The 26450-nt window shown below is 39.3% G+C and overlaps 1 protein-coding gene across 1 annotated transcript; it reads left to right on the top strand.

The window, feature by feature from the left end:
* Window positions 1–109: 109 nt before the first annotated feature.
* On the top strand, window positions 110–26450 carry LGSN (lengsin, lens protein with glutamine synthetase domain). The gene is made up of 5 exons (XM_073336648.1): window positions 110–174; window positions 840–951; window positions 8991–9996; window positions 22120–22364; window positions 25251–26450. The coding sequence occupies exons 1-5, from the start codon at window positions 110–112 to the stop codon at window positions 26448–26450; spliced, it is 2628 nt and encodes an 875-aa protein (XP_073192749.1).

Here is a 26450-nt window from a genome sequence, read left to right as displayed (position 1 = left end):
AGCACTAGTAGCACCTTGGTCGCGTAGGGAATTTAATAACAGAGAAGATTACAAGCTTCATTGGAATCAATTAACCTGTCATGGTGTGGATTGTTGACACTTGGGAGCAATGGCTGGACCTAATGAGTTAATTCGCTCAGTCAGAGAAAGATATATGATTGGTTGGAACAGGAAGTAAGGGGGACACTTACTGAGCTGGGGGTAGTGGAGATAGTTAAGTGGAAGGTGCCTCCTGACAATGCCTGTGCTATGTTCTGCCATGCTGGAATCCAACGATTAAAGGTACACATGGGGAAAGAAAGAACTGTGTGTATGTTGTGAATAAGAGACCATGCAAACGGGTAGCTGAGCGAGCACTGAATTCTGACAGATCTCTGAAGTCTTTTTATGGGGGGAAAGCAGAAATAATCAAATGCTTCAACATTAATGAGTGACACAAGCACTCAGAATTACAATCTGGTGCTACACTTTGTTCTTGCAATGTGCTTTTCCTTTCAAATTTCTATGTGCCTCAACAACATATTGTTGTTATTAATGCCCAATAAAGGTTTTACCTCTAAGGAATCTAACAATAGATTCTATTCCAGAATAAAAATGGTTCATTGCATAACAAAAACCTTTTGTGGGGAAAAAAAGTTGAGCAAAACAGTTTTATGCTCAGTTCTCTTTTGTTTTCAGGCAGTCAGCTAGAAATGTGCATTTGTCAGTTTACTACTTTAACACTATTCCAGAAAATTGCCATGACACATGAGGGTTTGCTTTTTATCTTTCATCATCTGCCCTGGATTTCTGGGAAAAGAACCTTATAGAAATTCTGTTCAAACTAACCTTTATTGTAGCTGCACCTATAAATACTGGGTGCAATTTTATTACAAGGCAGTTACCATTTCTCATGGTGACTTGAACCAGAATGTGCTGGAGATGGACAAGGAGGAAGAGCTCACTCATCAGGTAAGACATTGATTGTGAATGGTTTCCACACAGACCTGTCAATACAAAATATTTTCTTATTTCTGGTTATTTTCTGGCTGTGAGTGGAACAACATCTCATCCTATTTTTAGTGCAGAGCTTTTGATCTATACACAAGGGACACGTGTTCTGAGTTAACAGTGGGTCAGAGAGACACAGGGAGAGGGAACAGAGTCTCTAGTACCAGGCAATAACCCCCCCAAACTTGCTTTTTGAAATTCAGTCTGTTTATTCTAGCATCTGACATCTTCCATTCTTTATCAGAAGCCCCTGAATCAGAGGGCCAAATTCTTATCCCATTTACACGTGTAAATCCAGAGTGACACCACTGATGTCATGGAGTTACTACATGTCCTGGGCCAAGAACTGACCTGAGTTACATTCGTGATAATCTGGAGCACTTCTGTTGACATCAGTGGAGTCGCTCAGGATTTATACTGGTGTATTTGAAAGCAGAATCTGACCCAGGAACTGCAGTATGTGCTTTCAGGGGAGTAATATATATATTACATGTTATTTTGAATAGATTATAGGAAGTCTTATTAAGAAAATGTGAAAAAAGTTGCGTTTCAGTAAGATATTGAGAAACAGTTAAAGTGGCTTGGATGTCATGGTGGATCCAGCCTTCCCATGGCTGCTGGACTCTTATCAGATACTCAATATTGCCAGAGATGCACCTTGTCTGAGTCACTGACTTTCTCTGTGCCCATATATTAAATGAGTCACAGAAGTTAGATAGAAAGAACTATTAGATCATTAAGTCCATCCCCCTGTCTTCCAAACAGAGGGTGAACCAGATATTGATGCTAGACTTGGAGCCTGGTTTGGCTCTCACTTACACCAGTGTAAGTTGGAAGTAACTGTACCACAACGACATTATACTGGTGCAAAAACCACTGGTAAGGCAGGATCGGGTCCTTCATTTGGAACTAACACCACCACAGAGCACTTTCCTCATGGTGTAGGTGGCAATATACAAATGGAAGTGCTTGCAAGAAATCGTGCACTGCTACCAGCTTTACAAGGACAAGCCTGCTGCATGGGAGCAGTTTCAGAATTAAAAGCCTTCAGAAGCTAATCTGATAATTGCATGTTTAATGCAAAGCCTTAGTATGGGAGTAAGACTATGGCAATGAGGTACGTGAAAATAAACGAACTGAAGATGTGAATTACATTAATTGCCAGGCCTTTCCACATGAAGTAAAGTAACAGTCCTGGTGTCCAAGGAGTGCATCCCCTTGTGCATCCCCTTGGTATGAGGGTGGCCTCCCTCTCATCCCCAATGACCCTCTCTGGCTCTAGGTGTCACTGTGGCACTGAGTTCGAGTGCAATCTTTCAGCTGCAAGTCTTAGGGATGTGTTTCCCCCCTCATGGGTATGACTGCAGTCTGAAATAAAAGAAAAGGCAAACAAAATAATCCTGCAGCCCACAGTCTGGGTTCATCCCACTGTTCCTTGAAGAGCACAAAGGTAAATCGTCTCTGTGAAGGGGGCTGGGTTCTAACTCCCCGAGTGTCTGAGAGGCTCAGGCTGGGCGTCTTGGGCTCTAATGAAAAACAAAGCAAAGCAAAAGTGGTCTCTCCACCTCTCAAGAGGGTCCAGGTGGCAGCAGCTCTTCAGCAACTATATGGGTAATTAGCCCCTGCTCTGTGAGGCCAAGGAGTTCTAGCTCTGCTTCCCTCTGAATGCCACCCTCCACTGGGGTTGGATCCTCCCTTTTAAGGAGATGTTCCTCTCCACATTTGACAGGCCTTACAGCTGCACCAGGCTGGGGCTGATGATGCCCAGCAGAGCTATTTAACTCTTTCCTGACTGGGGTGGTCACGACAGAAGTCTGGATCCCCCATCAGATCCCAATTTCATTATATGGAAGAAAAGAGGGACCAAGAGTGACTGAGACAAACTGGAGTTGGTCAAAAATGCATTTGACTAAGTGTATGCTAGTGGTGGGTTTGCATCTTTTTTGTTGTTGTTGTGGATAGTACAGTAGAAGGTGAATTATATTACCCCAGTTAATTAGACATACGGTAATTCCTGCTAGAGCTACACCTTTGCCACTCTCCCCTTTCACCATGATACAGGACTGTCAGGGTTTCTTCCCCACTCTGAACTCTAGGGTGCAGATGTGGGGACATGCATGAAAGACCGCCTAAGCTTATTTCTACCAGCTTAGGTTAAAACTTCCCCAAGGCACAAAGTCCTTGCCCTTGGATTATGTAAAACACTGCCACCACCAAGTGTTTTAGGCAAAGAACAGGGAAAGGACCATTTGGAGTTCCTGTTTCCCCAAAATATCCCCCAAGCCCTTACACCCCTTTTCCTGGGGAGGCTTGAGATAAACAAGATGAGCACAAACCCCTTGGATTTTTAAGACCCAAAAACCCAATCAGATTTTGAAAGATCAGAACTTTATTAGAACAACAACAACAACAAAAAAGATAAGAGAACAACTCTGTAAGATCAGAATGGAAGATAATCTTACAGGCAGTCAGATTCAAAACATAGAGAATCCCTCTAGGCAAAACCTTAAGTTACAAAAAGACATAAAAACAGGAATACACATTCCCTCCAGCACAGTGAATTGACAAGCCAAAACAAAGAAAAACGTAACGCATTTTCTAGCTAGATTTCTTACTAACTTTACAGGAGTTGAAGGGCTTGCATCCTTGATCTGTTCCCGGCAAAGGTATCACACAAACAGACAGACAAAAGCCTTCCCCCCACCCTCCAAATTTGAAAGTATCTTGTCCCCTCCTTGGTCATTTTGGGTCAGGTGCCAGACAGGTTACCTGAGCTTCTTAACCCTTTACAGGTAAAAGGATTTTGCCTCTGGCCAGGAAGGATTTTATAGCACTGTATACAGAAAGGTGGTTACCCTTCCCTTTATGTTTATAACAAGGACCCTTTTACAATTGTTCATCCATAACTGCTGGGGAATCTTCTTAAACTACTTTATTTTCCCTCCCCACCTTCTTCCTCTCAAATGCCACAGTAGAAGCTCATATATATATATTTGCCAATGCATTTTGATGGAATTTTATATAAATCCTATGGTTGACTAAGAGACTTACATCAGGTCACAAAGCAAACGGAAAGCAGGAGAAAAATACAAGCTTCCTTCGTCCCAGCCATTAAATCTGTCTTGTATAAAATTGCAGACATATTATTAAACTGCTGTAGATGTTTCTTAGGGCAAAAGTTCAAGAATTTACTTGAATTTTCACCTGCCTAACACAATACAATTCTCAGCAGTTGGTGTCTCCCCCCCATTCCCGCCCCAAAAGGCAATACTGTTCACTTCCAAATGTTTTCAGACTGATGGATGCAGTTTGTGGATTGCCTTTTTTGCAGTGCTGTATATTATAGTACAGTTAATCCCCATTTCAGAGCTTTTATAATGTTTAAAGAATAACCTACATTGATTAAGAAACTTTTCTTCCAATTTAAGTGCCTTACCTTACTGCATAGCATAAAGTGTGTGTCAGTTGTTGGAGCTTGATAGTATACTAGAACTGGCATGCAATTGGACTGCCCAGGGTAGAGGTGGCAATTTCACATGCTCTAATGTCAAAAATTGTATTTGATGACACTTTCTGCACTCATCACCACTTCCTATATGTTCCTGCAACAAGAGCAATGAAAGGCAGCACAGGAGAATGCTAGATATTCAGATGCTACCCTACAAATATGCTGCAATATACCTATTTGAGGGTAGCAATTGGGGATTTGCATTGAGGATTTAGCCTTGATTGCAGCCATTGGTATCCAGCCAATAGAATAATTGCACTGGAGGAAACCTATAGTGTAGATGGGCAAAGGTCCTGTTCACACTGATGAAGGTTATCCCTGCTTGAAACTGGAGTAAGTGCCACCAGTGTCAATATCAACTATTCACTAGGGGTTGCAGAGGTGCAGCTATACCAAAAGCTGTAATTGGGGCCAATCTTTAGGGTAGACATGACCTGGTCTGGAATTTGGTCTCATGTAGAAGGAGTATAGCTTTTCCCTGGACAGCTAAACTCTCTCATAGCCCTAGCCCTCTCATAAATACAAATGAACATTTCAATGTTTAATATGAGAGAATGCTGCATTAGGACATGGAAAGAAAAATAGGTCCATTTATTTCATAGCAGAAATCTAAAGTTTAAAAATCTTTCCAAATGAACTTCCATATTTTATGTATAGATAGATATACATATATCTTTGAGTTTATTCATAGGGGGTGACATTCATCCCAGTGCAAAGGGACAAGAGAAGGTACCCCTGGAGCCTCATGTTAGAGACCTGAATAGTGCTAGGTCTTGTGTTCTCAGCATCATAGAAAATTTCACCCTGTGAGTGGGGTGTTTTTTTTAAAAAAAAGGTGTGCCACTTTGAAGGAAATGGGTACAGTTTCCCTTCAAAGAGTGGTAAATATCTGTCCCAAGGTCCCAGTTTCTTTTATGGAATAAAAATCCTTGACACAGTCCCCAGATCTGTAAGATCTTAGATCTTGCACTGGGACCTTTCTGTTAGTAGAAATATATGTAGCCAGCAATTTCCCTCATATCTATTAATTGGAAGGGGTTATTCCTTGCAGTACGGATTATAACTTGTGTTTATGAAAATGTTTAGAATGCATTACTGTGGATGGATGGTTTTCTCATATTGTATATTTGATCTGAAGTGATCCTATTATGTCTAGCAAACACAAATGTGTTGTCATACAGAACTGAAAGTACATGGTCAGATCTCCTGATTGCTGTCAGCATCACTATGAAGTGAGCTGTGGCTCACGAAAGCTCATGCTCAAATAAATTGGTTAGTCTCTAAGGTGCCACAAGTACTCCTTTTCTTTTTGCGAATACAGACTAACACGGCTGTTACTCTGAAACCTGTCATCACTACCATAGTTACATTCAATTTATATACTTTTCAGAGATCAGTACTGTGGACATCATGCTAGAATTGAATTCTGCTTCAGCTGAATATCCAAGAGTAGATTAAAGTTTTTTGAAACGGACAGCCTTGAACAGTATAGGACTGCATTAGGAAGCACAGAAGAGAAATACAGATGTTGTTATGAATAAGTTAACGGTTTCAAATTATTCAGAAAACAAAGGAATTTTAAAGGCTGAGTTAAACAAAGAAATCACTTAGAAAAGATTATATTTTTATGATGTCAGGCTCTGCCAGGGAAAGAGGGTCTAACGTTTCAGTAAATTCTTTAAAAATACAGTCATGTCAAGAACATTTCTTAGCTTGATCTCTTTTCTCTTTTTTGTTTCAAAGAAAATTTTTCTATTCGTAGAATCCCCTTAGAAAGTTGGAAAACATCTTTCTATTTTCTATTGATTTTGTGCCTTTTCCCATTTGGCAAACATCATCCCTCATATTCCCCAGTCAATTTCCTCTATCGCTAATGGGGAAGTTTAAATGTATGTGACTTTTTAGTTTGCTTCCTTGTTTCCAGCAGCTGCAATGTTGGCACAGCTCTAAGAACTGGGCCTGTTTATTACTGGGGGTGAAACGAGCAAAAAATATAGTAACTTTTTGACAGACAGATGCATTAAAGGAGAACAGTATATTTTAAATGAAAATTCAGGTAAGCAAAACTTCTGTGCTGAATGCTCCCACTAAAGACTTTTAATTGCACCTGGACATCATAAGGAAGCCAGTGTAGAGATCTGAGCACAGGTGTTATGTGCTTCTAGTGGCTTGTCCTACTTAGAAGGTTGACAGCCAGCTGTATACTATAGTAGCAGAAGCTTCAGGGTGGCATTTATAGGTCGTACTAAATAGAGCACACTATGGTAGTCTAAAGTGAGGAGGAGAGAGGTTTGAAAGACTATTATGAGGTCTGTTTTAGGAGAGGACAAGTCACACCTCTTGGCCAGACAGTGCTGGACAAAGGTACAATGGGCCATCATTGCTAATCAAAGAGTAGTGAGGGATCCTAGATAAAAGCAAGCCATTAATCATGTTGGCAGAAGATAGGCAAATGTTACTGACAATATGAGCTACAGACACCACTGTCTATTGTTCTAAATGTTTCCATCTGCCAATAAACAACTTGTTTGTCTTATCTAGACTAGTATCCAATTTGCTTTCGTCCAGCCCCCTATTTCTTTCAGACACCACAGAAAACAATGAAAGTGCAGAATATAAATTTGGAGAGTTTGATGGCATAGATCTGAATGTCTTCAGTATATTGATAAAACTCAAACTCAGAACATTTAATGATTTCCCAGTAGCTTTTTATCTATACATTCAAGGCTGATTCAAGCAAACCAAGGAGACCTTGGCTAAGTCATTTAGTCCCATATATACATTTAAAGTAAAAGTTGCTATTGTGTCATATTTGTTGTTGTTTGTTATAATAGTGTAGTTTTATTTTGGGATGTTCCTAATTTCCAGCCGGCTTCCCCCCCCACTGAATGCTATGTATTTCTGCAGACTTGAATGTCATGTGTGGTGCTGCATCTGTAAAATCCTCTATATATTGTTAATGCTATTTAAAAAAAAGCAAGCTAGCTGTTTGAACTGTTGGCTTTAACTTTGTTATTACTGCTCGTTGCGGCTTTACCCTCATTTGCTGCTAGGACATCCCTAAAGTTTCTTGCTCCCCAGATGGCATCTTTAGAGAAGGGAAAATTATATGCCTGGTAATTCTGTTTCTTTGAAGTTATCATCTTGCAGGATTCTCACTCCTCCCGTTGATAAGGTTACTTTTCATGAGGCTTTTCTCTCACACCTTTTTTTGTCTTTCCCTGAGGCACATTTTTGATCATTTCAAATTTGTGTTTCATTCTGGGTGATTTGCCTGTGCTAAGTAGGAGAAACTGAACAGAACATAGATTTCATAGAATTTAAGGCCAGAAGGGACTGTTATTTCATCTAGTCTGACCTCCTATATGTCACAGGTTATTAAATTGCACCTAATTACCTCTGTATTGAGCCCAGTATCATAACTTGTATTTGGCTAAGGCATATTCTCCAGAAGGGCACCCACTCCTGATTTGAAGACATCAAGAGATGGATCACTTCCCTTGGTAGTTTGTTCCAGTGGTTGGTCACCCTTAAAAATATATGCCTTATTTCCAATTTGAATTTGTCTGGCTTTAGCTTCAAGCCACTGGTTCTTGTTATGCTTTTCTCAACCAGATTAAAGAGCCCTTTAAATGTGGTATTTTCTCCCTTTGCAGTTACTCACACACTAATCTAGTCACTTTTCAATCTTCTTTTCAATAAACTAAACAGGTTGAGTTTTTTAAGTCTGTCACTGCAAGGTATTTTCTCCAGCCCTCAAATAATTTGGGGGGCTCTTTTCTGAATCCACTCCAGTTTTTCCACATCCTTTTTAAAATGAGGACACCAGAATTGTACAGTATTCCCAAATTGAAATCACCAATGCCATATACAGAGGTAAAATCACCTCTCTACTCCCCTGAATATACATACCCAGGGATCACATTTGCCCATTTGCCACAGCATCACACCGGGAGCTCATGTTCAGTTACTTGTCCGGTTTGACTCCTAAATCCTTTTCAAAGTCAATTCTTTCCCAGATACAGTTCCCCATTCTGTAGTTATGGTCTGCATTCATTGTTCCTAGATGTATTAATTTAGCATTTGGCTGTATTAAAAACACATTTTGTTCACATTTAAAGGACATTTATGCTTGGCAAGGGGTGGCACATACTAGGCAGCAGAGAATCCAGCTTGCACTGTACCCTGTTAAACCTGCCCTCAATGGTCAAAATACCTGAAGAATAGGGATCTGAACCAGTCTTGCTCTAAAGGAGCTAAAACCTCAAAATGAGAATCCTTCAAGAGGATATCTTCAGAGAAGCTGAATTATATGAAAATTATACGGAAATTATAGGTAATTTCCCCCATAGAACTCCTTTTCAGCAAGAAATAACAGAAGTCCCATGTGATAATAAAATGCAGCTGTTGGTGTTACTTCCTGTCTTGTGTTACTCTACCCTTGTTTCATTCATGCATATTATTTGGCTGTATATTTTGTTGATGATTACAGAACACAGTTGGAAATGACAATGATGAAGATGATGGCGGCAGTATATGTGGTTTAAAAAGGACAAGAGGAGTCAAAGTCACTGCAAAATACATTCTCCCATTAGAATGTGAGAAAATGGAGATCCCCCGCCCTACAAACACCCCAGATCATTCTTATCTGCAAAGAGCAACTGGTCATGTAGAACTACCTGCAAGTCCATCCCTTCAAAAACCATCTAATTTCCCTAACACACAAGATGAAAAGGGGGGCGGAAATGGGAGCTTCCCTATAGAAGTCACTGTGAAAGACAACATATTGAGGAAAACAGAAGTCCACAAAGATGATGAAGGTGGGAGAAGAGTGGTAGAAAGAGAGGTGGAGACACCTGAGGGAATACAGACATCAAGCAAAGGGAATCAGCCTTTGGGAATGGAGCCTGAAAGCAAAGAAGAAAAATCTGGGGGTTCAGATATAGCAAGCACAGAAGATAAATCTGGAGTGACAGAGACAGCAAGTAATGAGGACAAATGTGGGGGAACAGAAGATGAAGAGGAGGATGCAACAGAGAAAGAGAATAAAGGTAATAATTTAGCAATCCAGGAAAAAAGCACTGAAGCATCTTTCATGCTGGGGTCTCGAGTTTCCAAACAAACATTGCAAGAGCTGAAAAACCTACTCAGAAGCAGTCCTCTGCTTGGTAACAGGGCCAAATACACTGGCAAGCAGAGCAGAACTTCTTCCCATATACATCTGCAAAAACCCAATGAAAAAGCAGTTGACAAACAGGGTAGATCCTTTGAGTCTTTTTCTCTTAATTTTGGAGGGGAGAATCGAAAGCTCCACTGTATAGACAATTATGTAGCAGGGCTGCCAAACAAGCCCCTCTTGGTTCACAGCTCTGCTGGGTCTGATCAGCAACAATCAGAAGGCAGCAACATGGAGCATCCCAGTAGGAGGCAACCACCAGCTTCTAAAAACACAGGCAGCATGCCAGGAATTAAATTCAACCCTTCTCCTGACCAGACTGGTAAGACGTTAAACTATCACCTACTGTACCACTCAAGAATGCAGTTAAATTGTTTAGAAAAACCCTAAATCTCTTGTCAGCATTCATGTTAGACAATTGGCAATAGCAGTTATTGTACATGTGACTGGACTTGATCAAAAGTTTTACAGTACTTCCAGCCTGCTTCTTCTATAGCAAGGTGCTTACAAAGCCTGACTGCCTGCCATAAACTGCTATGCACAAGTGGTCATGTCTTGTTCACTAAAAATTGAAATATTTTCTCATTTACACTGAACATAGGCAACATTTTCCATAGGTCTGCTAGTCACTGGAAAGCCTTGAAATCTTCTGAGTTTCTTGAAATTTCCTTTTTGTTAATATTTCCAGCAGTGAAAATTGCTTCCATGTAGGGATGATGTTTTCAATTATTAGTCCTAAGAGGACTGGAATGCCAAAACATCTAATAGGAAGAATAGTGTAAGAAAAGCAAATTAAACAGAAAGCATACACATATCTTCATGCTGTTCAATAAGACAATTTGGAAAGTGTGTTTGTAAAGCCAATTAATTGCTACTAACAGACTGTGGTTTCTTTGAAGTAATAAAAATTAAACTACTGGGCTAGCAGGATCAGTAAACGGAAAGTTATTATTAGCTATAATGAGTTTGAGCAGGTTAGTTGTTATGCTGGGAAGTGGTCAACAGCACAAACGATATTGTTAGTGGGCACTGTTAGATCACAGGCTAATATGAATGTAGGGGGATGATACTCAGATCGCTTTACTAGCTTATAAGACAGGGCAAATAATTTCCATCTATGATATACTTTTAACCATGTTAGAAAACATTATTACCCTTGCCAATAGTTGATATAACTAGATCCATGATTTAGTATCATGTGACTCATTGTAAAGCTACCTAACATCTTAAAAAATCTGCTTTCTGAGGTGTAGAGGATTTGCTAAAGATGCTCTGACAAACAGGCAAGTTTGCAGGTGCCAAACAATTCAAGCCACAGGAAGAATTTTTGTAATCACCCAAGTTAAGTTTTGAGCAGGACACGTGGATGCATAAATACTTGTGTGCTGCTATTCTTAATTGAGTGAATTAAATCCTAAAAGGTAATCTTTTAAAGAGAGGATGCTTCAGAAGTATAGAACAATGAAAATACATATTGCGGCCAGCTTTCACTGTGATCATGTTTAATGTATGAGATCAGTAGACAGCCAAGCGGATTTTTTCTGCATAGACTATTTCCTCTTTCCCTTCTAGATTATTTTACATATTTGCATTAATGAAAGGCCAGTGGAATTCATTACCAAATCCTTCAGATTGTCACTATTTCCCCCTTAGTTCATAAAGCCAATTCCTAAATTGCAAAATGAGAATAGGAATAATTTCTTCAGCATTCCATAGTCCTTTTTGCTTCATAAATATGTGCTGTTTTAAACTCCAACTGCATCATTGTATGCAATGTTGTTGTAGGTGCATTGGTCCCAGGATATTAGATAAACAAGGTGTGGGAGGTAATATCTTATCTTGGACCAACTTCTGTTGGTCAGAGAGAGACAAGCTTTTGAGCTTACGCAGATCAGGTCTGAAGAACAGCTCTATGTAAGACTGAAAGCTTGTCCAATAAAACATATTACCTCACCCACCTTGTCTCAGCTGCATCATTGACCATTATGCGGATTATAGTTCAAAACCTATGTAAGGAAGCTATAAGGAAAGGGAGAGCTTGTTTTGCCAAATGTAGAACTCACCTGGATTTAAAAACACAATTCAGAATTCTTGTGAACCCAGGTTTCATTTGCCTTTGGTGAAGCAGAAGTTCGAAGTTCCTGCATATTTTTTGTACATTTGCACTGATACTGCTGTCCCAGAGATAGGGTAAGACTTACTTAAAACATAAGCATAACAATGGTTTTCATTTAGTTAGAAATATGTAGTTTGAAATTTTATTTTCACTGAAAAACTGCAGCTTAAATTAAGGGAGAAAAGTTTTACAATACCAGAAAAAGTTAAACGAAATCCAAAATATTGCAGTTGACCTACTCTCACAATGTATTCATAACGGACTAAATCCTGCAGGCTTTACACAGTTCCTAACCAATATCCTACTGGCACCAGCAGGAGCATTGTTAGTTTAAAGAGTATTAGATTTATCCCAAAATGTTTTATTTTATAATTAAATTATTATTCATTTTGATTTTATTTAGCTAACAGCCTGAGCCAAAACCTCAGAAATGAACACAAATTAGAGGGGGAGGAGGGTTGTCTTGAAATGCAAACCCTTATTCAAATCCATATTTTGCAAATGCTTCATATACTTCAAGTGGGTCAAATCAAAAGCTTTCTTCCAAAACCTTCCCAAAGTTTGGGGTGCCAAAATCTAGATATGGAACCAAATTGTGTCTTCTATCCACCTCTAATTTTTTAATGTGGAGTCAAACACGTTACATAATTTAAATACTATAACATATCCATTGCCTTCTAGGAACTGATTTGTTACTATGCTGGACACAACACACTTCAGAACTTCATGACAAGAGCAAGGATAGAACTCAGATCTTACTGTTCTAAAAGCAGAGGGTTCTATCACTTGAATAAAGGAGAACCTCCTTCGGCAATCAAAATTCTTATTCCATTCAGTAGAGAGGAATGAGCTACATCCACACTAGTCACTTCACTAAGGGCTTGGCTACACTTGCACTTGTAGAGCGCTGGGAGTTAAACAAGCCTTCGGAGACCGCAGCAAGGAAAACGCTGCCATGTGTTTACAGTGGCAGCTGCATGCGCACTGGCGTGGCCACATTAGCAGCTCTTGCAACATCACAAAGAGCAGTGCATTGTGGTAGCTACCCCAGTGTGCAAGTGGCTGCAGCATGCTTTTCAAATGGCGGGGGGTGGAGTGTGACAGGGAGTGTGTTGTGTGTATGTGGGAGGAGAGACAGTGTGATTTGGGGGGCAGAGAGTGTGTCAGCATGCTGTCTTGTAAGTTCAGACAACAGCAGACCCCCTCTGCCCACACACACACTCACAACAGCAGCATTCTACACTAATGGTTTGCTTTGTCCTGGAGCAGATAAGCATGCCAGCTGTCAGAAACGGAGCTTTGAAAGGGGATATCTGCATGCCTGCAGACGATTTCAAAACAATGAGAAGAGTGGCCACTTGACTTCAGGGGATTATGGGATGTTTCTGGAGGCCAGTCACAGTGCAGTAATGCAACACCTCGTCCACACTGACGCCAGGGCGTTTCAGCCGGGGCGCAGCAAGCTTTATGCTTCTCGTGGAGGTGGATTACCAGGAGCGCTCCAGCTGCAGAGTCCAGGCGCTCTACGTGCCTTGCCAGTGTGGACACCTCAGGAGTTAGGGCGCCCGGGGCTGCTTTAATGTGCTCTAACTTGCAAGTGGTAGCCAAGCCCTAATAACCCTCTAAAAATAACTAGTCTACTCATCCTTCCCTTAAAGATTTTTGCAAATTGCATAATACAGCCAGCCACTGTATTTCTCCCCCTCACAGTTATTGTCCTGCACACATTCATCATCGACCCCCCTTCCCCCCACCGCACAGAAAAAAAATCAGAACTGAGACAACAGAAGAGTGCTCAAATTCACAGTCAATTATATGGAAAAAATACTTTGACCTAGAAAATGAAGCAAGATGTTTCAGCCAGCTAGAGAAATTATTCCTTGGGTATTGTCAGTTAGACCAGATCTGAAACTACAGCTTCTTGAAAACAGTGCATCACCGTAGAAACATGGAAGGTGTCAAGTGCTGGTAATTATGCAAACATTTTTATTTACATAAGTTTATGCATTTGCATAAGCACTTATATATGATAACAGCATGCACTTATGCAAATAGAGTTCACTCCAAGCTAGACATTAGTAATCAAAAGCCTCCTAGGCTTTTCAGAGACGCTAGGGAGATAGGTAGAAAGAGAGGCCTCTGACACTGAAGAGATGAAATTTATTTAGTGTATACAATATAAAACCAGTCCATAGGCAATAGCAGTCTGGAATGTAATATGACCACTTCCTTTCACTTGTCTCACTTTAAAATGTTTATTAATAATGACAACTTATGGAAGTCCTTACTCACTTTTTCAATCTTTATTTGAGCAACACTCCCATTGATCTCAGATACACACATATCAACATTTCAAGTGGCTAAAGCAGGACACAACTGGTCACTGACCTGCTGCAGCCGATGGCCTCAGCACCTCACCCATCAAATCTGTGCCACACTAGGGCCCCACTTTGCAGCCTGGCCTTCCCAGATGCTGTGTCACTCACTATCCCTGAGCTCCGCTGTAGTCAGTAAGCATGCCCAGGAGCTGCTGAAGCCTCTGCCCTCCCTAGCTCTGCTCCTGCCAACGGTGTGCACAGTTTGTAATGTGTATACAGCTGTTGGTGCCACTAAATGTTGGAAAAGTTCAACTTCAACCAGGACAGGTGGGCCAAAACAGGCCAGTCCCCTGAAAATGGTGCTGTTGAGAGGTATGACAGCTTGAGAGAGAATCCCATCCTTCTGGTCACCATGCAGCCTGTTTTAGGTGGGTAGTGTGCTAGGAGCAGGCTTTAGCCCTATATACCAAACTTCCCACATAGTCCTCAGTGAGGCCAAAATCTCATTCAAGTCAGTGATATTTTGCATGATTGCAGACTGTGGAACTGGATCTGTAGAACTGGGCAGTTAGTGCACAGGTCCCAATTAACAGGACCAGGTTTCTTGACCATACTGTGCCTTTACAGACACGCCAATGAGAATGTGGTACTGTGTGTGTGACCAGTACCCAATTGTTAGCAGTTTGGGACATTCTTAAAGGAACAGAGTGCTATTCTTCAGATCAATTCCATGCATTCTTAAAAACCCACTTACTTCAGTGGGAATTTGGGGTGCACAAGGAAAGGAGGATTGAGCCCTTCAGACAATTATGTAAAATGCCTAAAAATAGTAGCCTAAGAAATTAAAAAATGCTTAAATTTACTAAAAGTTCCTCTGCTAAGTTCTCATTTCAATGAACATTATGTAAAATGGATGACTGAATACATGAATTATTAAAGTATGGAGTCTGTCAGTTCTGCAAGTGTTTTTTCTCCCTTAGTAAATTACCTTATATTAAGTCATTTATTACTATGTATGAAACTAAGTAACAAATCACTCACAAACCCTATCTAGTATTTAAATTAAGGATTGAAGTATGAAAAGTATTCAGCATCTAGGACTTACTCCAGTTGATGTTAAGGAGTTATGCCATTGACTTCAATTAAAGCTGGAGCTTGCTGTTGGTTACGAAAGTCCTGCTCAGCCCTGCATTCATATACAGCTTGAAAAGCACTGATAATAATGGTTCTGCCATGCATGCTTGGGCAGCCACAGAGAGGTTGTTCCGGAGACTTTATATGACCTAGCTCTCTTGCCATTACGTTAGCGTATCTCCTTCTTACTGTGGGGGTTCCTCAGGACTATGTTCTTGGCCTACTCTTCTTCTCTCTCCATCCTGTGTCATCTGATCTGTTCACATGTCTTCCCTCTGTTGATGATTTAGAAATCCTACTGTTGGATCGCTAACATGTCTCCCTTCAACCAATCTATATCTTAGCCTGTTTCTCTGACATCTCTTCCTCAATATCTTGTTGTCATCTTTAACTTACATGGTCAAAACTCAGCTCCTCTTTGTTGAGAAAACCATTATATTCCTTGTTACTTAGGCTCTTCTCCTTGTCCCTCCTGTTCAGGCCGCATACAAATTCTGACATTTCTTCCTTCACACTATCTGTAAGGTTTGAGCCTGTTTTTCAGTTTAGACAGCAAAAACTCTAATCAAGACCTTATCTTCCTTCTTGTTCACTATATGGTACTATGCTATACTCTCTTGGTTCTCCATGATAGTATCACCTTCCATGGGGGTGGGGGGCTAGAGAGAGGCAGGGAATTTTTTGCTGATACATTCTAATAATGACTTAATATTTTCAATATGTTCGTTCTTTGTCACCTAATATTTTGTTTTCATTTTTGACTGCTGCTGCACATGGAACAGAGATTTTCACTGCACTGTTCACAATGAGGTTCAGACTTTTTCCTGAATTTTGTTGTTAATTTAGAACCCATCAAGGTGTCAGAGCAGTGCAAATTATTTGTTGCAAAACTGAAAACCTCAAACCATTTTTGTTTTGCTTTCAACAATCAAAACTCTGAAAATTTTTGTACAAACTCCCATTTAATCAAAAAGCCATTCTCATAAAAAAAAACAACAGAAATTTAAACTGGGTGCAGTCATTACACAAATCAATAACACTACTTCAGTTGCAATCTGGGTCCTGTTTGGTAACCCTATTTTAAAGGACTATAGTAGAAAAGAGGAGTTCAGAGAATGGAAATAAGAATAATTAATGGCAGGAAAAAAGTCTCATTTGAAGAGAGATTCAAAAGCCAGGGAAACTGTTTACTTCAGAGAGGGAACAAGGGGATAAAGGTGTACAAAATAATGACTGGTATAGAGAAGTTTGAATAGAAGCACTCAATCTACCCTACCTACAATGAGAAGAGACATTTAATGAAAGTGAGGCAACAAATTTAAAACTAAAAAGAAAATACTCTTTTTTCATAGAATGCACACTTACTCTTTTTGCCCCCACACAAAGCACAATTCGTTTGTGGAATCCATTGTCACTGGATATAATTGTGGCCAAGAGTTTAGCAGGATTTAACTTTCATATGGATAATAAGAACATCCAGATTTAGATTACTAAGGTTTAAAAAGTAAAAGTAAAACAAACCCCCCAAAAGTTTGGAAGGGATATTAACCATCATGCTTCAGACCATAAGACAACCTCTAAGTAACAGGTATTAGGAAGAAAATTTCCCTCCATGCAGATTTTTCACACCTTCCTTTGAAGCATCTGGTACTGGCCACTGTCAGAGACAGGATACTGGACTAGACGAATCACTAATCTGAAGTGGTATGACAATTCCTGTGTGGTCTATGGTTTATTTTTTATTTCCCCTAAAGCTATATTTCTACTTCAGGTCATGTAAAGAAAAAAGGTCCTTAATTTTATATCAGATTTTCATGATACCATATGACCCAACAGAGTTTTCAGTATCAGTACATTTGTTAGGTCAGCTTTCTTTATCCTTGCTATATTCCTATGCAACAGGTAGTAAAGTGGTCCTTCTGTTCTGTTCATTTGTCCAGCACTTAACTACTTAAGAGCTAATAAATTGTTCACTTAGATGTTATGTGGTTCGATTAGCAATCATGGGATAGAAATTCCTTTGAACAACCAGAGAATGACTCACTGACACTGGATGTGGGCATTGTCTTCTGGCAAGGTGCTTCCTGATCACTGAAAAAACCAAATCCAACACCAACTGTAGGCACATGAGCAACTGATACGTTCAAATCCTTTCATCCTACTTGATGTCCAATACTAATGATTTGGATAAGATAGGCAAGTCTTTCTTGATGTTAACAGATTAGGCAGTAGAATTTTCTTAGAAATATTTTGTAGTGATTCAAAGCCAATAGCAGGGGGGCTGGGGTTGCATATTTAATAGGCCAAATTGCAAAGTCCCTACTCTGTTTTCTCTTCAGTAGGAGATGGAGTTTTGCCTGAGCAAGGACTAAGGAAAAACTAAGTAGTGAATGCTTTTCTATATGCTACTGTTTTATTATAAACGTGAAAAAATGTGGTTTTGCTTCATAAAAATTGCCCAATGTGACTCATTTGCTTTTTTAAGGAATCAAATCTAAAAGGGAAATCCAAAGTTCCTTTAATTTAATTATTATATTTCTTGATAATTTGCCAAGAACATGATAGGCATGAATAATTTGCATATATATTTACATAAATAGATTTTACAAAATAGATTGGAATTGGAAACTGAATTGGGAACTGAAAAACTGAGTTCGACTCCAGATTTTATCACTCAGGTTCCTTTATTTGGCATACAGTAAAGCTATACTGAGTTGATCAGGCTCAAGCATCGTGGGTGAGTATAGGACATACCACACATCCAAACTTACACAGAAAACCTCTTCCTTTATATATGTTTACACATTATATTGCATTTAATATACATTGCATCACATGTTTCAGGATTGGCTCTTTACATTCCAGGTTTATCTTGTGCATTATCCCTAGCATCAGTGTGTTCTCCCTAGCATCCGGGTGTTCCTGTTTATCTTAGCTAGTACAGACATCCTGACTCCAGCATACTGCTTAGTAAGCCCCTATTTACAACTTAACCTTCCATTCACCTTCCCAGTCATGCCCACTAAGAAATGAGGCAAGTTACTGATGTCAAACTAGGCCTACTGAAATGATGCCCATTATTTCTTACATATAGCGAATAGTGAAAATTGTACATGTTCCTTTACAAAATACACAGAAAGATAATATGCTTTGGGAGAAGGAGAATTATTGTTATTCATTATTTATTAATTATTCAAAAACAAAAAAGTCCTTCAATTTAAAATCCAATTAAGATGGCTAAACAATAACAATGTTCTTACGTATCATATAATTTACAATATCCAAGCAATTCAAAAAAAGAAAATGAATAGTTAAAGGACATAATAAAAGTTAAACTGATCATATGAGGTTTGATCCAAACCCACTTAAGTCAATGGGAAACTTCAGTTACATATAATTATCAGTAAACAATATATATTGTTGGTGAAGAACTTTTAGGTCTTGTTTTTGAGCTCCATTATGTTATATTCAATTGGAAAAGCGTCTAAGTGTTGATTTATGGTAAAATTACATATGTATGAGGCTTTGCATTTAAAGCTGTTTTATATGTCAGTGTACGTACAGTATATCTGTTTCTTTTTCAGACTGGTTTTGTGTTGTGTTTATATTTTGGGATTACAGAAGAAAGAATAATATTTATTTTGGATCAAAGTTAAGTGTATTGCATTGTGATGAACTACACACATAGTTATACTTGACAAGTGTTTATTATGTGTGACATACAAGATTTCAGACAGAAGCTATTTTAAAATCTGAATCTCAAAAAGTGTTTACAGAGTTTAAACCAAAAATTCAGAAAATATTCTAATTGTCAGTTAAAGTTTACCTGAAAAATATGAGAGAAAGAGGATTTTTTTTAGTTCATAAAAATGGGAAAAACAGCCTTTTAAGAGAACTATTATTTGAACCCTAACTAGTGAGAACCTACCATGTCTGAGGAATAAAAGCACAGCTATAGAGCCAGAGCTAGAGCCCTGTTCCTACAGCCACAAAAACAAAACAAAAAAACAACAAACTCCCACACACCAAAAAACAAAAAAACAAACGGGTTTCTACCACTTGAGATAAAGGAGAATGTTTTAGCTGTCATATATAGAAGGACTCTTATGTTCTTTTTAAGTTACAACCACGCAATATGAAGTAATGATAATAAACACATGGTGCGTGCTGATGCTCACACAGAAGTCAAACCTAGTAATTTTCAGTAAAAATCTAGGTTCCAAGGCAAATTTATAGGATAATAAAATAGGTTTATAATGGAAACTGGTTGTGACCTTAACTATGGAGAGAGCACTGCCTCTCCATAATTATTTTATTATTTATCAAGAATCCAAAAATGTTCTAGGTACCTGTTTGTGACTTTTGCTCTTTACACAACAAACATTGTACAAAGGAACCAGAAATGTGGTGTCAGGGTTCCCTCCCCACTCTGAACTCTAAGGTACAGATGTGGGGACCTGCATGAAAGACCCCCTAAGCTTATTCTTACCAGCTTAGGTTAAAAACTTTCCCAAGGCACAAATTTTGCCTTGTCCTTGAACAGTATGCTGCCACCACCAAGTGATTTAGACAAAGAACAGGAAAAGGACCACCTGGAGTTCCTATTTCCCCAAAATATCCCCCCAAACCCTTACACCCCCTTTCCTGGGGAGGCTTGAGAATAAACAAGATGAGCACAAACCCCTTGGATTTTTAAGACCCAAAAAACCCAATCAGATTCTTAAAAATCAGAACTTTATTAGAACAACAACAACAACAACAACAAAAAGATAAGAGAACAATTCTGTAAGATCAGAATGGAAGATAATCTTACAGGCAGTCAGATTCAAACATAGAGAATCCCTCTAGGTAAAACCTTAAGTTAGAAAAAGACACAAAAACAGGAATACACATTTCCTCCAGCACAGCGAATTTCACAAGCCAAAACAAAGAAAACGCAATGCATTTTCTAGCTAGATTACTTACTAACTTTACAGCAGTTGGAGGGCTTGCATCCTTGATCTGTTCCCAGCAAAGGTATCACACAGACAGACAAAAGCCTTTCCTCGCCCTCCAGATTTGAAAGTATCTTGTCCCTTCCTTGGTCATTTTGGGTCAGGTGCCAGACAGGTTACCTGAGCTTCTTAACCCTTTACAGGTGAAAGGACTTTGCCTCTGGCCAGGAGGGATTTTATAGCACTGTATACAAAAAGGTGGTTACCCTTCCCTTTATATTTATGACATGTGGGGTCCGATTAACTCTTTACTGAAGATACACAACATGAAAGCCTTCCTACATATACACACTTCTGTTCAAGTGAGGTTCTGGCAGCTCCTAAGTAGTCGAACATGCTGACCAACGTTAGAGAAGTCACAAATTAATTAAACAGATACTACAGTATTCTTATTCCCTACAATTCCTAAAAGTCAGAGAAATGATAAGTCACCTTCTTGAAGAGCTTACAGTTGAAATACACAAAAAACACAAAGACAGCATGAGGGGAAAAAGATGGAACATATTTATTACTATTTTTCCTTCCCTTCATTCTTATTATTTTATTTTTTTCTACCATTTTATTTTGGTTTAACCACCTGCCTATGTTTTTGGTTGCCTTTCTCCCACAATACCCCAATAAAACATATCACCTCCCTCTTAATTTTACGCACCACATGCCCCCATTATGTCTGGTAATATAGCACCTAGCACAGTCGGGTTCTAGTCCCTCATGAGGGCTCCTGGCCCTGTGGTAATACAAATAATAATGATACTTGCTGCTTTCCAGTCAGAAACTGACCAAAGGTTGATCCACTGATATCTGAGTGCTCGGAGCAGCCTGTGGTCATGATGGCTGCTGCCATCTCTATCTCCCTATGAGGATGTTGGACTTTCAAAAAATCTCTCCTATGGACAAGGAACACTATTTTCTAACACTACTGAAGTCTTAGCATCAAATTCTGTTCTCAGTTACACTTTAATTCCAAATGAAGTTCACAGTTTATAGAGTCTAATTAAATACAGAATAATAATAATAGTAATAAATAAAACTTAGAGAGTGGAATTGGAAGCCAGTTGGCAGGGATCAGGACGTCTGTCAGAGTAAGCTGCTAGCCTTGATTCTCTGCTCCACCAGTTATTCATGAGTATAACACCATTAATTTCGATAGGGTTACAAAGGCACAGAGCAAGTGTAACAGAGGAGAATGAGGCCCAGTACTATCTCCAGGGAGAGGTGGCAAATCTAGAGAGCATGCCTTCACAGTCCTCCTCTCTGTGGAGGGAGAGATTACAGGCCACTCAGAATCCTGCTGTATTTGGAAGGGGTTAGAAGACAACTGGGGTCTTCTCTCTACAATTCCAGACCTATGCATGATTGTTGGGGTGGGGAGGGCAACAGGTAGGTGATTTTCAAGGTCACAAGTGGAAGTAAAGCACCTAACTTCCATTGACTTTCATTGGGAGTTAGGTATCTGTCTGTCCTTTGTGCCATTGAAAATCTCCCTCATTAGATTAATAGGCTCCACACTTAGAAGTTCTCTACTGCAGCACATGCTCCCCCCATGACTATCGGACTATGCACAGAGACCGTGTAAGTGGATTTATAAAACACTTGCAGAAAATAACAGTCATTGTACTGGTTCTCCAGGACAAAAGTATACATCATTATCTAGACTGTCCTCTTCCAAAATGTTCGCAAGTGGCAAACCTTCTTCCCATTTGTTTTCCCAGTAGGTAATTCATAGTTGAAAGAAAAAAAGTCAAGTTTCTATCAAGCGTTGTCAGTTTTGGTTGGACATATTCCTGGAGATTTAATCACATGACATAATCTTTAATTAATTCCTGGAGACTCCAGGCCAATCCTATTATTATATCACATTTTGTCCTTCTAATGCTTTTTAGTGAAACAGCTTGTAATGACAGCATTATTAAGTTTGTCTGACATGAACACTGCTTTTTATTTTAAAGATCACAGCAGAGAGCCTGACGTAAACAACCCTGGAAGTCAATTTTCCCTTCGCCTGGTCTCGCTTATTGAACACATTAAACAACAGATGGACAGAGACAATATTCAGTTTGTTAGATTTGAAGCAACTGACCTGCATGGAGTGTCAAGATCCAAGAGCATTCCTTCTCGTTTTTTTCATGTAAGTTTTTCTGCCTCTCATACTCTTATCAGGTCTCATGGCCCTGCCCTTATTGCTGTGATACATTTCCTCATAATTTGTGCACCAATTTAAACCGGCAACAAATCAAACATTCCTCCCCTCCCCCCATCCCAATTAGTACTTCCCAAGGATTTGGGCTTTTCTCATTACCCTGAAGCATCATTTCTCTGCCCTGCAGAAATACAAATCTAATTAAGATGGTAATTTCAGTACTTTCCACATCCAATAATCTCCCTCCACGGAATTATCTTTTCACATTTACCACAGTTATAAAGATTCTGTTTTACTTGACACGAATAGATTGCAAGACAAGACCCAAGAGAAAATATCAAAACAAACAAAAATGATTAGATGAAAATCATTTCAGTTATGAAGTATTCTCTTTTCAACAATCACATCATATAAGAAAATATTATAGGGTTGCATGATTGCTTAGTAATATTTCCTATACTGATAGAGGAAATAAGAGTCAAATAAGAGTCAAATTATGAAGCTCTTGATAGCATGCATATATATCCTGATCTTTAACCTTTTTTCCCTCTGATCCTTAACGTGGGTGATTAAGGCTGTATTTCCACTCTCATATTACTGTGAATATTTCACATTCTACTGCACAATCACAAAAAAGAAATCAACGTGGCAGAAAATTTAATGCTTTTATTTCAAGCATCTTTTGATGCTAACACCATTTTCTCATTATTTTGCTTTTAGGTTTTGCTGCAACCTTTTAACTCTAGCACTTAGATGCAATTTACTCTTGATGTCATTTGATGTTATTAGAAATAAACTTTTTTCAGTTAGTGTAATGCTTTTGAAAGGCGGTGGGTAGTAGCACCATCTTTTTCAATCATTAACTCACAATACAGGTGCCCATCTCAGCTTATTCAAAGTTATCTGTTGCACTCACATTATTCACTGACCTCCATGTATATCCTCAAGCATTTTAAAAACAGAAAAAACTTTTATATTTCAAGAGAAATCATGTAGCTTTTTATGAATGGGGCTGTAAAGTGGTCACCCTCAACAATTTTTCAGTGTTGCCTTTGATAACTAGATAACCTTACCATGGTGATCACCATATTGCTTCGTACAGGTGATGGGATAACATAGAATCATAGAATATCAGGGTTGGAAGGGACCTCAGAGGTCATCTAGTCCAACCCCCTGCTCAAAGCAGGACCAATCCCCAATTTTTGCCCCAATCCCTAAATGGCCCCCTCAAGGATTGAGCTCACAACCCTGGGTTTAGCAGGCCAATGCTCAAGCCACTGAGCTATTCCTCCCCCCACATAGTATAGGTACTATATAGGGAATTTTGTGACTACTGTGGTAACGTTATCTAGCTATCAAAAAGAAAGGAAAAATATAGTTCTCAATGTATATAGTTTGAAATAGAAGAGCTCTATGTAGTTTGAAGACTTGTACCTTCCAGTAACAGAGTCCCCAGGTCCAATAAAAGATATTACCTTACCTACCTTGAATCAGTAATTTTGGTAAGAATTATTTGCTTACAATCAAAGCTAATTTTAATATTTGGTAAAGGGAAAAGTTAAGAAACTTCTGTCCACTTCAGAGGAGAAAGTGTTGTATCATTCACTTTAGTCTTGAAATCTCAGCAGTTCCATTCCAGTCAGTCAATCCACCTAGATAGTGATCCTTTCTCAGGGCAGTGGAGACGATTCACTAAAAATTTAGGGTTAGTTTCAGTCCAGACTATCTGTGGCCTTCCCACAGGCAAACTGTATAAAAACTTTCTCTGGCTTCCACACTGCTAAAAAGGCTCACTTGTTCTTCTGCTTTCTCTCTCTCTATAGACATATACATATATAAATAAAAGAACAGGTTCACAAAAATATATTTGTATTGGCCTTGCATGGGTTTCCACAACATAGAACTGTAGCACAATATTAAGCTAGATTTTCAGATGATGTAACTTGGTATAATTCCAGTGGAACTATACCAGTTTGCACCAGCTGAAGATCTGGCTCTGAGATACCTTCAGGGGGTTCTTCATCAAAGATACAGTTATTATAATTCCCATATCAGTCTTGTCTGCACTTGATTTATGCATTGTCCCCATGCATGTCAATAGGAGTGACCTATGCAAATGAAGTAGCAATTCGTTGATCCAGCTGTCTGAATGATGTTTAAAGAAGGCACTGAGGTGTTAGAATTATTTAACGTCTTGAGGCTGTTTCCTATTTTTTACTGAAACAAAGTCAGCTAAGTATAAATCTAAGCTTCAGGTGTGAAAAGTCCATATTCCCTGTAACAAGTTCACATCCTGGCAGAGCTGGTGCAGTTGTTTGTCACCGAAGGTAGACAAAGTGAGTGTAATGGGGTTTCAAGGGAACCCAGCCCCAGATTCTCCACTGCCTTGTGTGGTCATTTACATCTGTGCAAAGTGGATGTAAAATGCCAGTATTATGTTCGGAAAATTCTCTTGCGCCAGCCTTTGACATCCAGTTTTGCACTTGCTTTGCCCAGGTGTAAATGACTAGATAAAGGGTAAAACAGTGGAGAATGGGGCCCGAAGTCCTGTCAGTTCTGCACAGACATTATTAATGATTATTATTATTATTTTTTAAACATAGCAGAGATTTGCATACAACGTTGCTCAACACTTTCCCTCCTTACACTTATGCACCGGCTGGTTGCCACCCTCCAGAGGTAGCTACATGATAATGGTGCTCAACACACAATCTATAGTTTCTGGAGCACTTTTTGATTCTTTGAGGAGAAAGGTCCTATGGGCAAATGCTGAAATCTTTACTTAAGATTTGGGCATATTATATTATATATGTAAAATATTACTAAAGTTCAGCTGTCAAAGACTCAGTAATCCATTACTCTCCCCTTGTTTAGGAAAAGGCAATCTATGGTGTGTCCATGCCCAGAGGATACCTCGAACTGACCCTGAATCCTAAGGACAGTGAAGTGGACCACATAAGTGCAACCAATTTTAATTGTGACATACTCCTGAGCCCGGATTTATCAACATTTAGAGTTCTACCATGGACTGAACAAACTGCTAGAGTGATATGTGATTCCTTCACTATACTGGGAACCCCTCTATTGACCTCACCCAGGCACATTGCCAAACAACAGCTGAGACAACTTCAGGACAATGGATTGTCATTGCGCTCTGCCTTCACCTATGAATTTTGCATTTATGGCATTGCTGAGATTGTAAATTCAAAGACAATATCTTTTCCTACAGCAAGCATACTCAATAGTTATGACCAGTCTTTCATTCAGGAACTCATTGAAGGAATGTATCACGCTGGTGCCAACATTGAGAGCTTCTCTTCTTCCACTTGGCCTGGACAGATGGAGATCTCTTTTCATCCAGAGTTTGGCATAGGTGCCGCTGACACTGCCTTCACCTTCAGAACAGGCACTAAAGAAGTGGCAAAAAAGTACAACTACATTGCAAGTTTTTTCACAGAGAACGGGTTCTACAATTCGGGGATTCTGTCACATAGTCTGTGGGATTTCAGTGGCCAAAAGAATTTGTTTTCTGTTGACTGGGGGGTTCAGGCACTTACCGATGTTGGAAAGAATTGGCTGGCAGGGCTCTTGGTACATTCCAAAGCTCTCAGCTGCCTGATGGCTCCTACGGTCAGCTGCCGTAAACGCTATTCCAAATATGGTAAGGAATCAAAAGAATTTGTGACTGCAAAATGGGCATTTAATGATAATAGCTGTGCCTTTAACATTAAATGTCATGGTGCAAAAGGTGCTCAGATAGACAACAAGCTAGGTTCAGCTACAGCAAACCCCTATCTGGTGCTTGCTGCTACTATTGCGGCAGGCCTGGATGGAGTAAAGAGAAAACTTAACTTCCAGGATGTGTCAGAAGAGAACCAGAACACTGCTCAGTTGAAATTTGCAGCAATCCCTCTGAAACTAGAAGATGCTCTTGCTGCACTTGAGGAAGATTTGTGCCTTAGGGAAGCACTGGGTGATACCTTTATTCGATACTTTGTTGCCATGAAACATTATGAGTTGGAAACTGAACAAACGGATGCAGAACGGAATAAATTTTTAGAATATTTTATTTAG

Source organism: Lepidochelys kempii, chromosome 3 (assembly GCF_965140265.1).
Source record: "Lepidochelys kempii isolate rLepKem1 chromosome 3, rLepKem1.hap2, whole genome shotgun sequence".
NCBI classification, from domain to species: Eukaryota; Metazoa; Chordata; order Testudines; family Cheloniidae; genus Lepidochelys; species Lepidochelys kempii.
The sequence above is the reverse complement of the archived record's forward strand: the minus strand, read 5'-3'. Positions and strand labels throughout refer to the sequence as shown.

Excerpts from the sequence above, each read along its gene's own strand:
- LGSN (XM_073336648.1), top strand. The coding sequence starts at position 110 with ATGGCTGGACCTAATGAGTTAATTCGCTCAGTCAGAGAAAGATATATG. Across the intron at positions 952-8,990 it reads AGGAAGAGCTCACTCATCAG|AACACAGTTGGAAATGACAA; the intron begins GTAAGACATTGA and ends TGATGATTACAG. Across the intron at positions 22,365-25,250 it reads TTCCTTCTCGTTTTTTTCAT|GAAAAGGCAATCTATGGTGT; the intron begins GTAAGTTTTTCT and ends CCCCTTGTTTAG.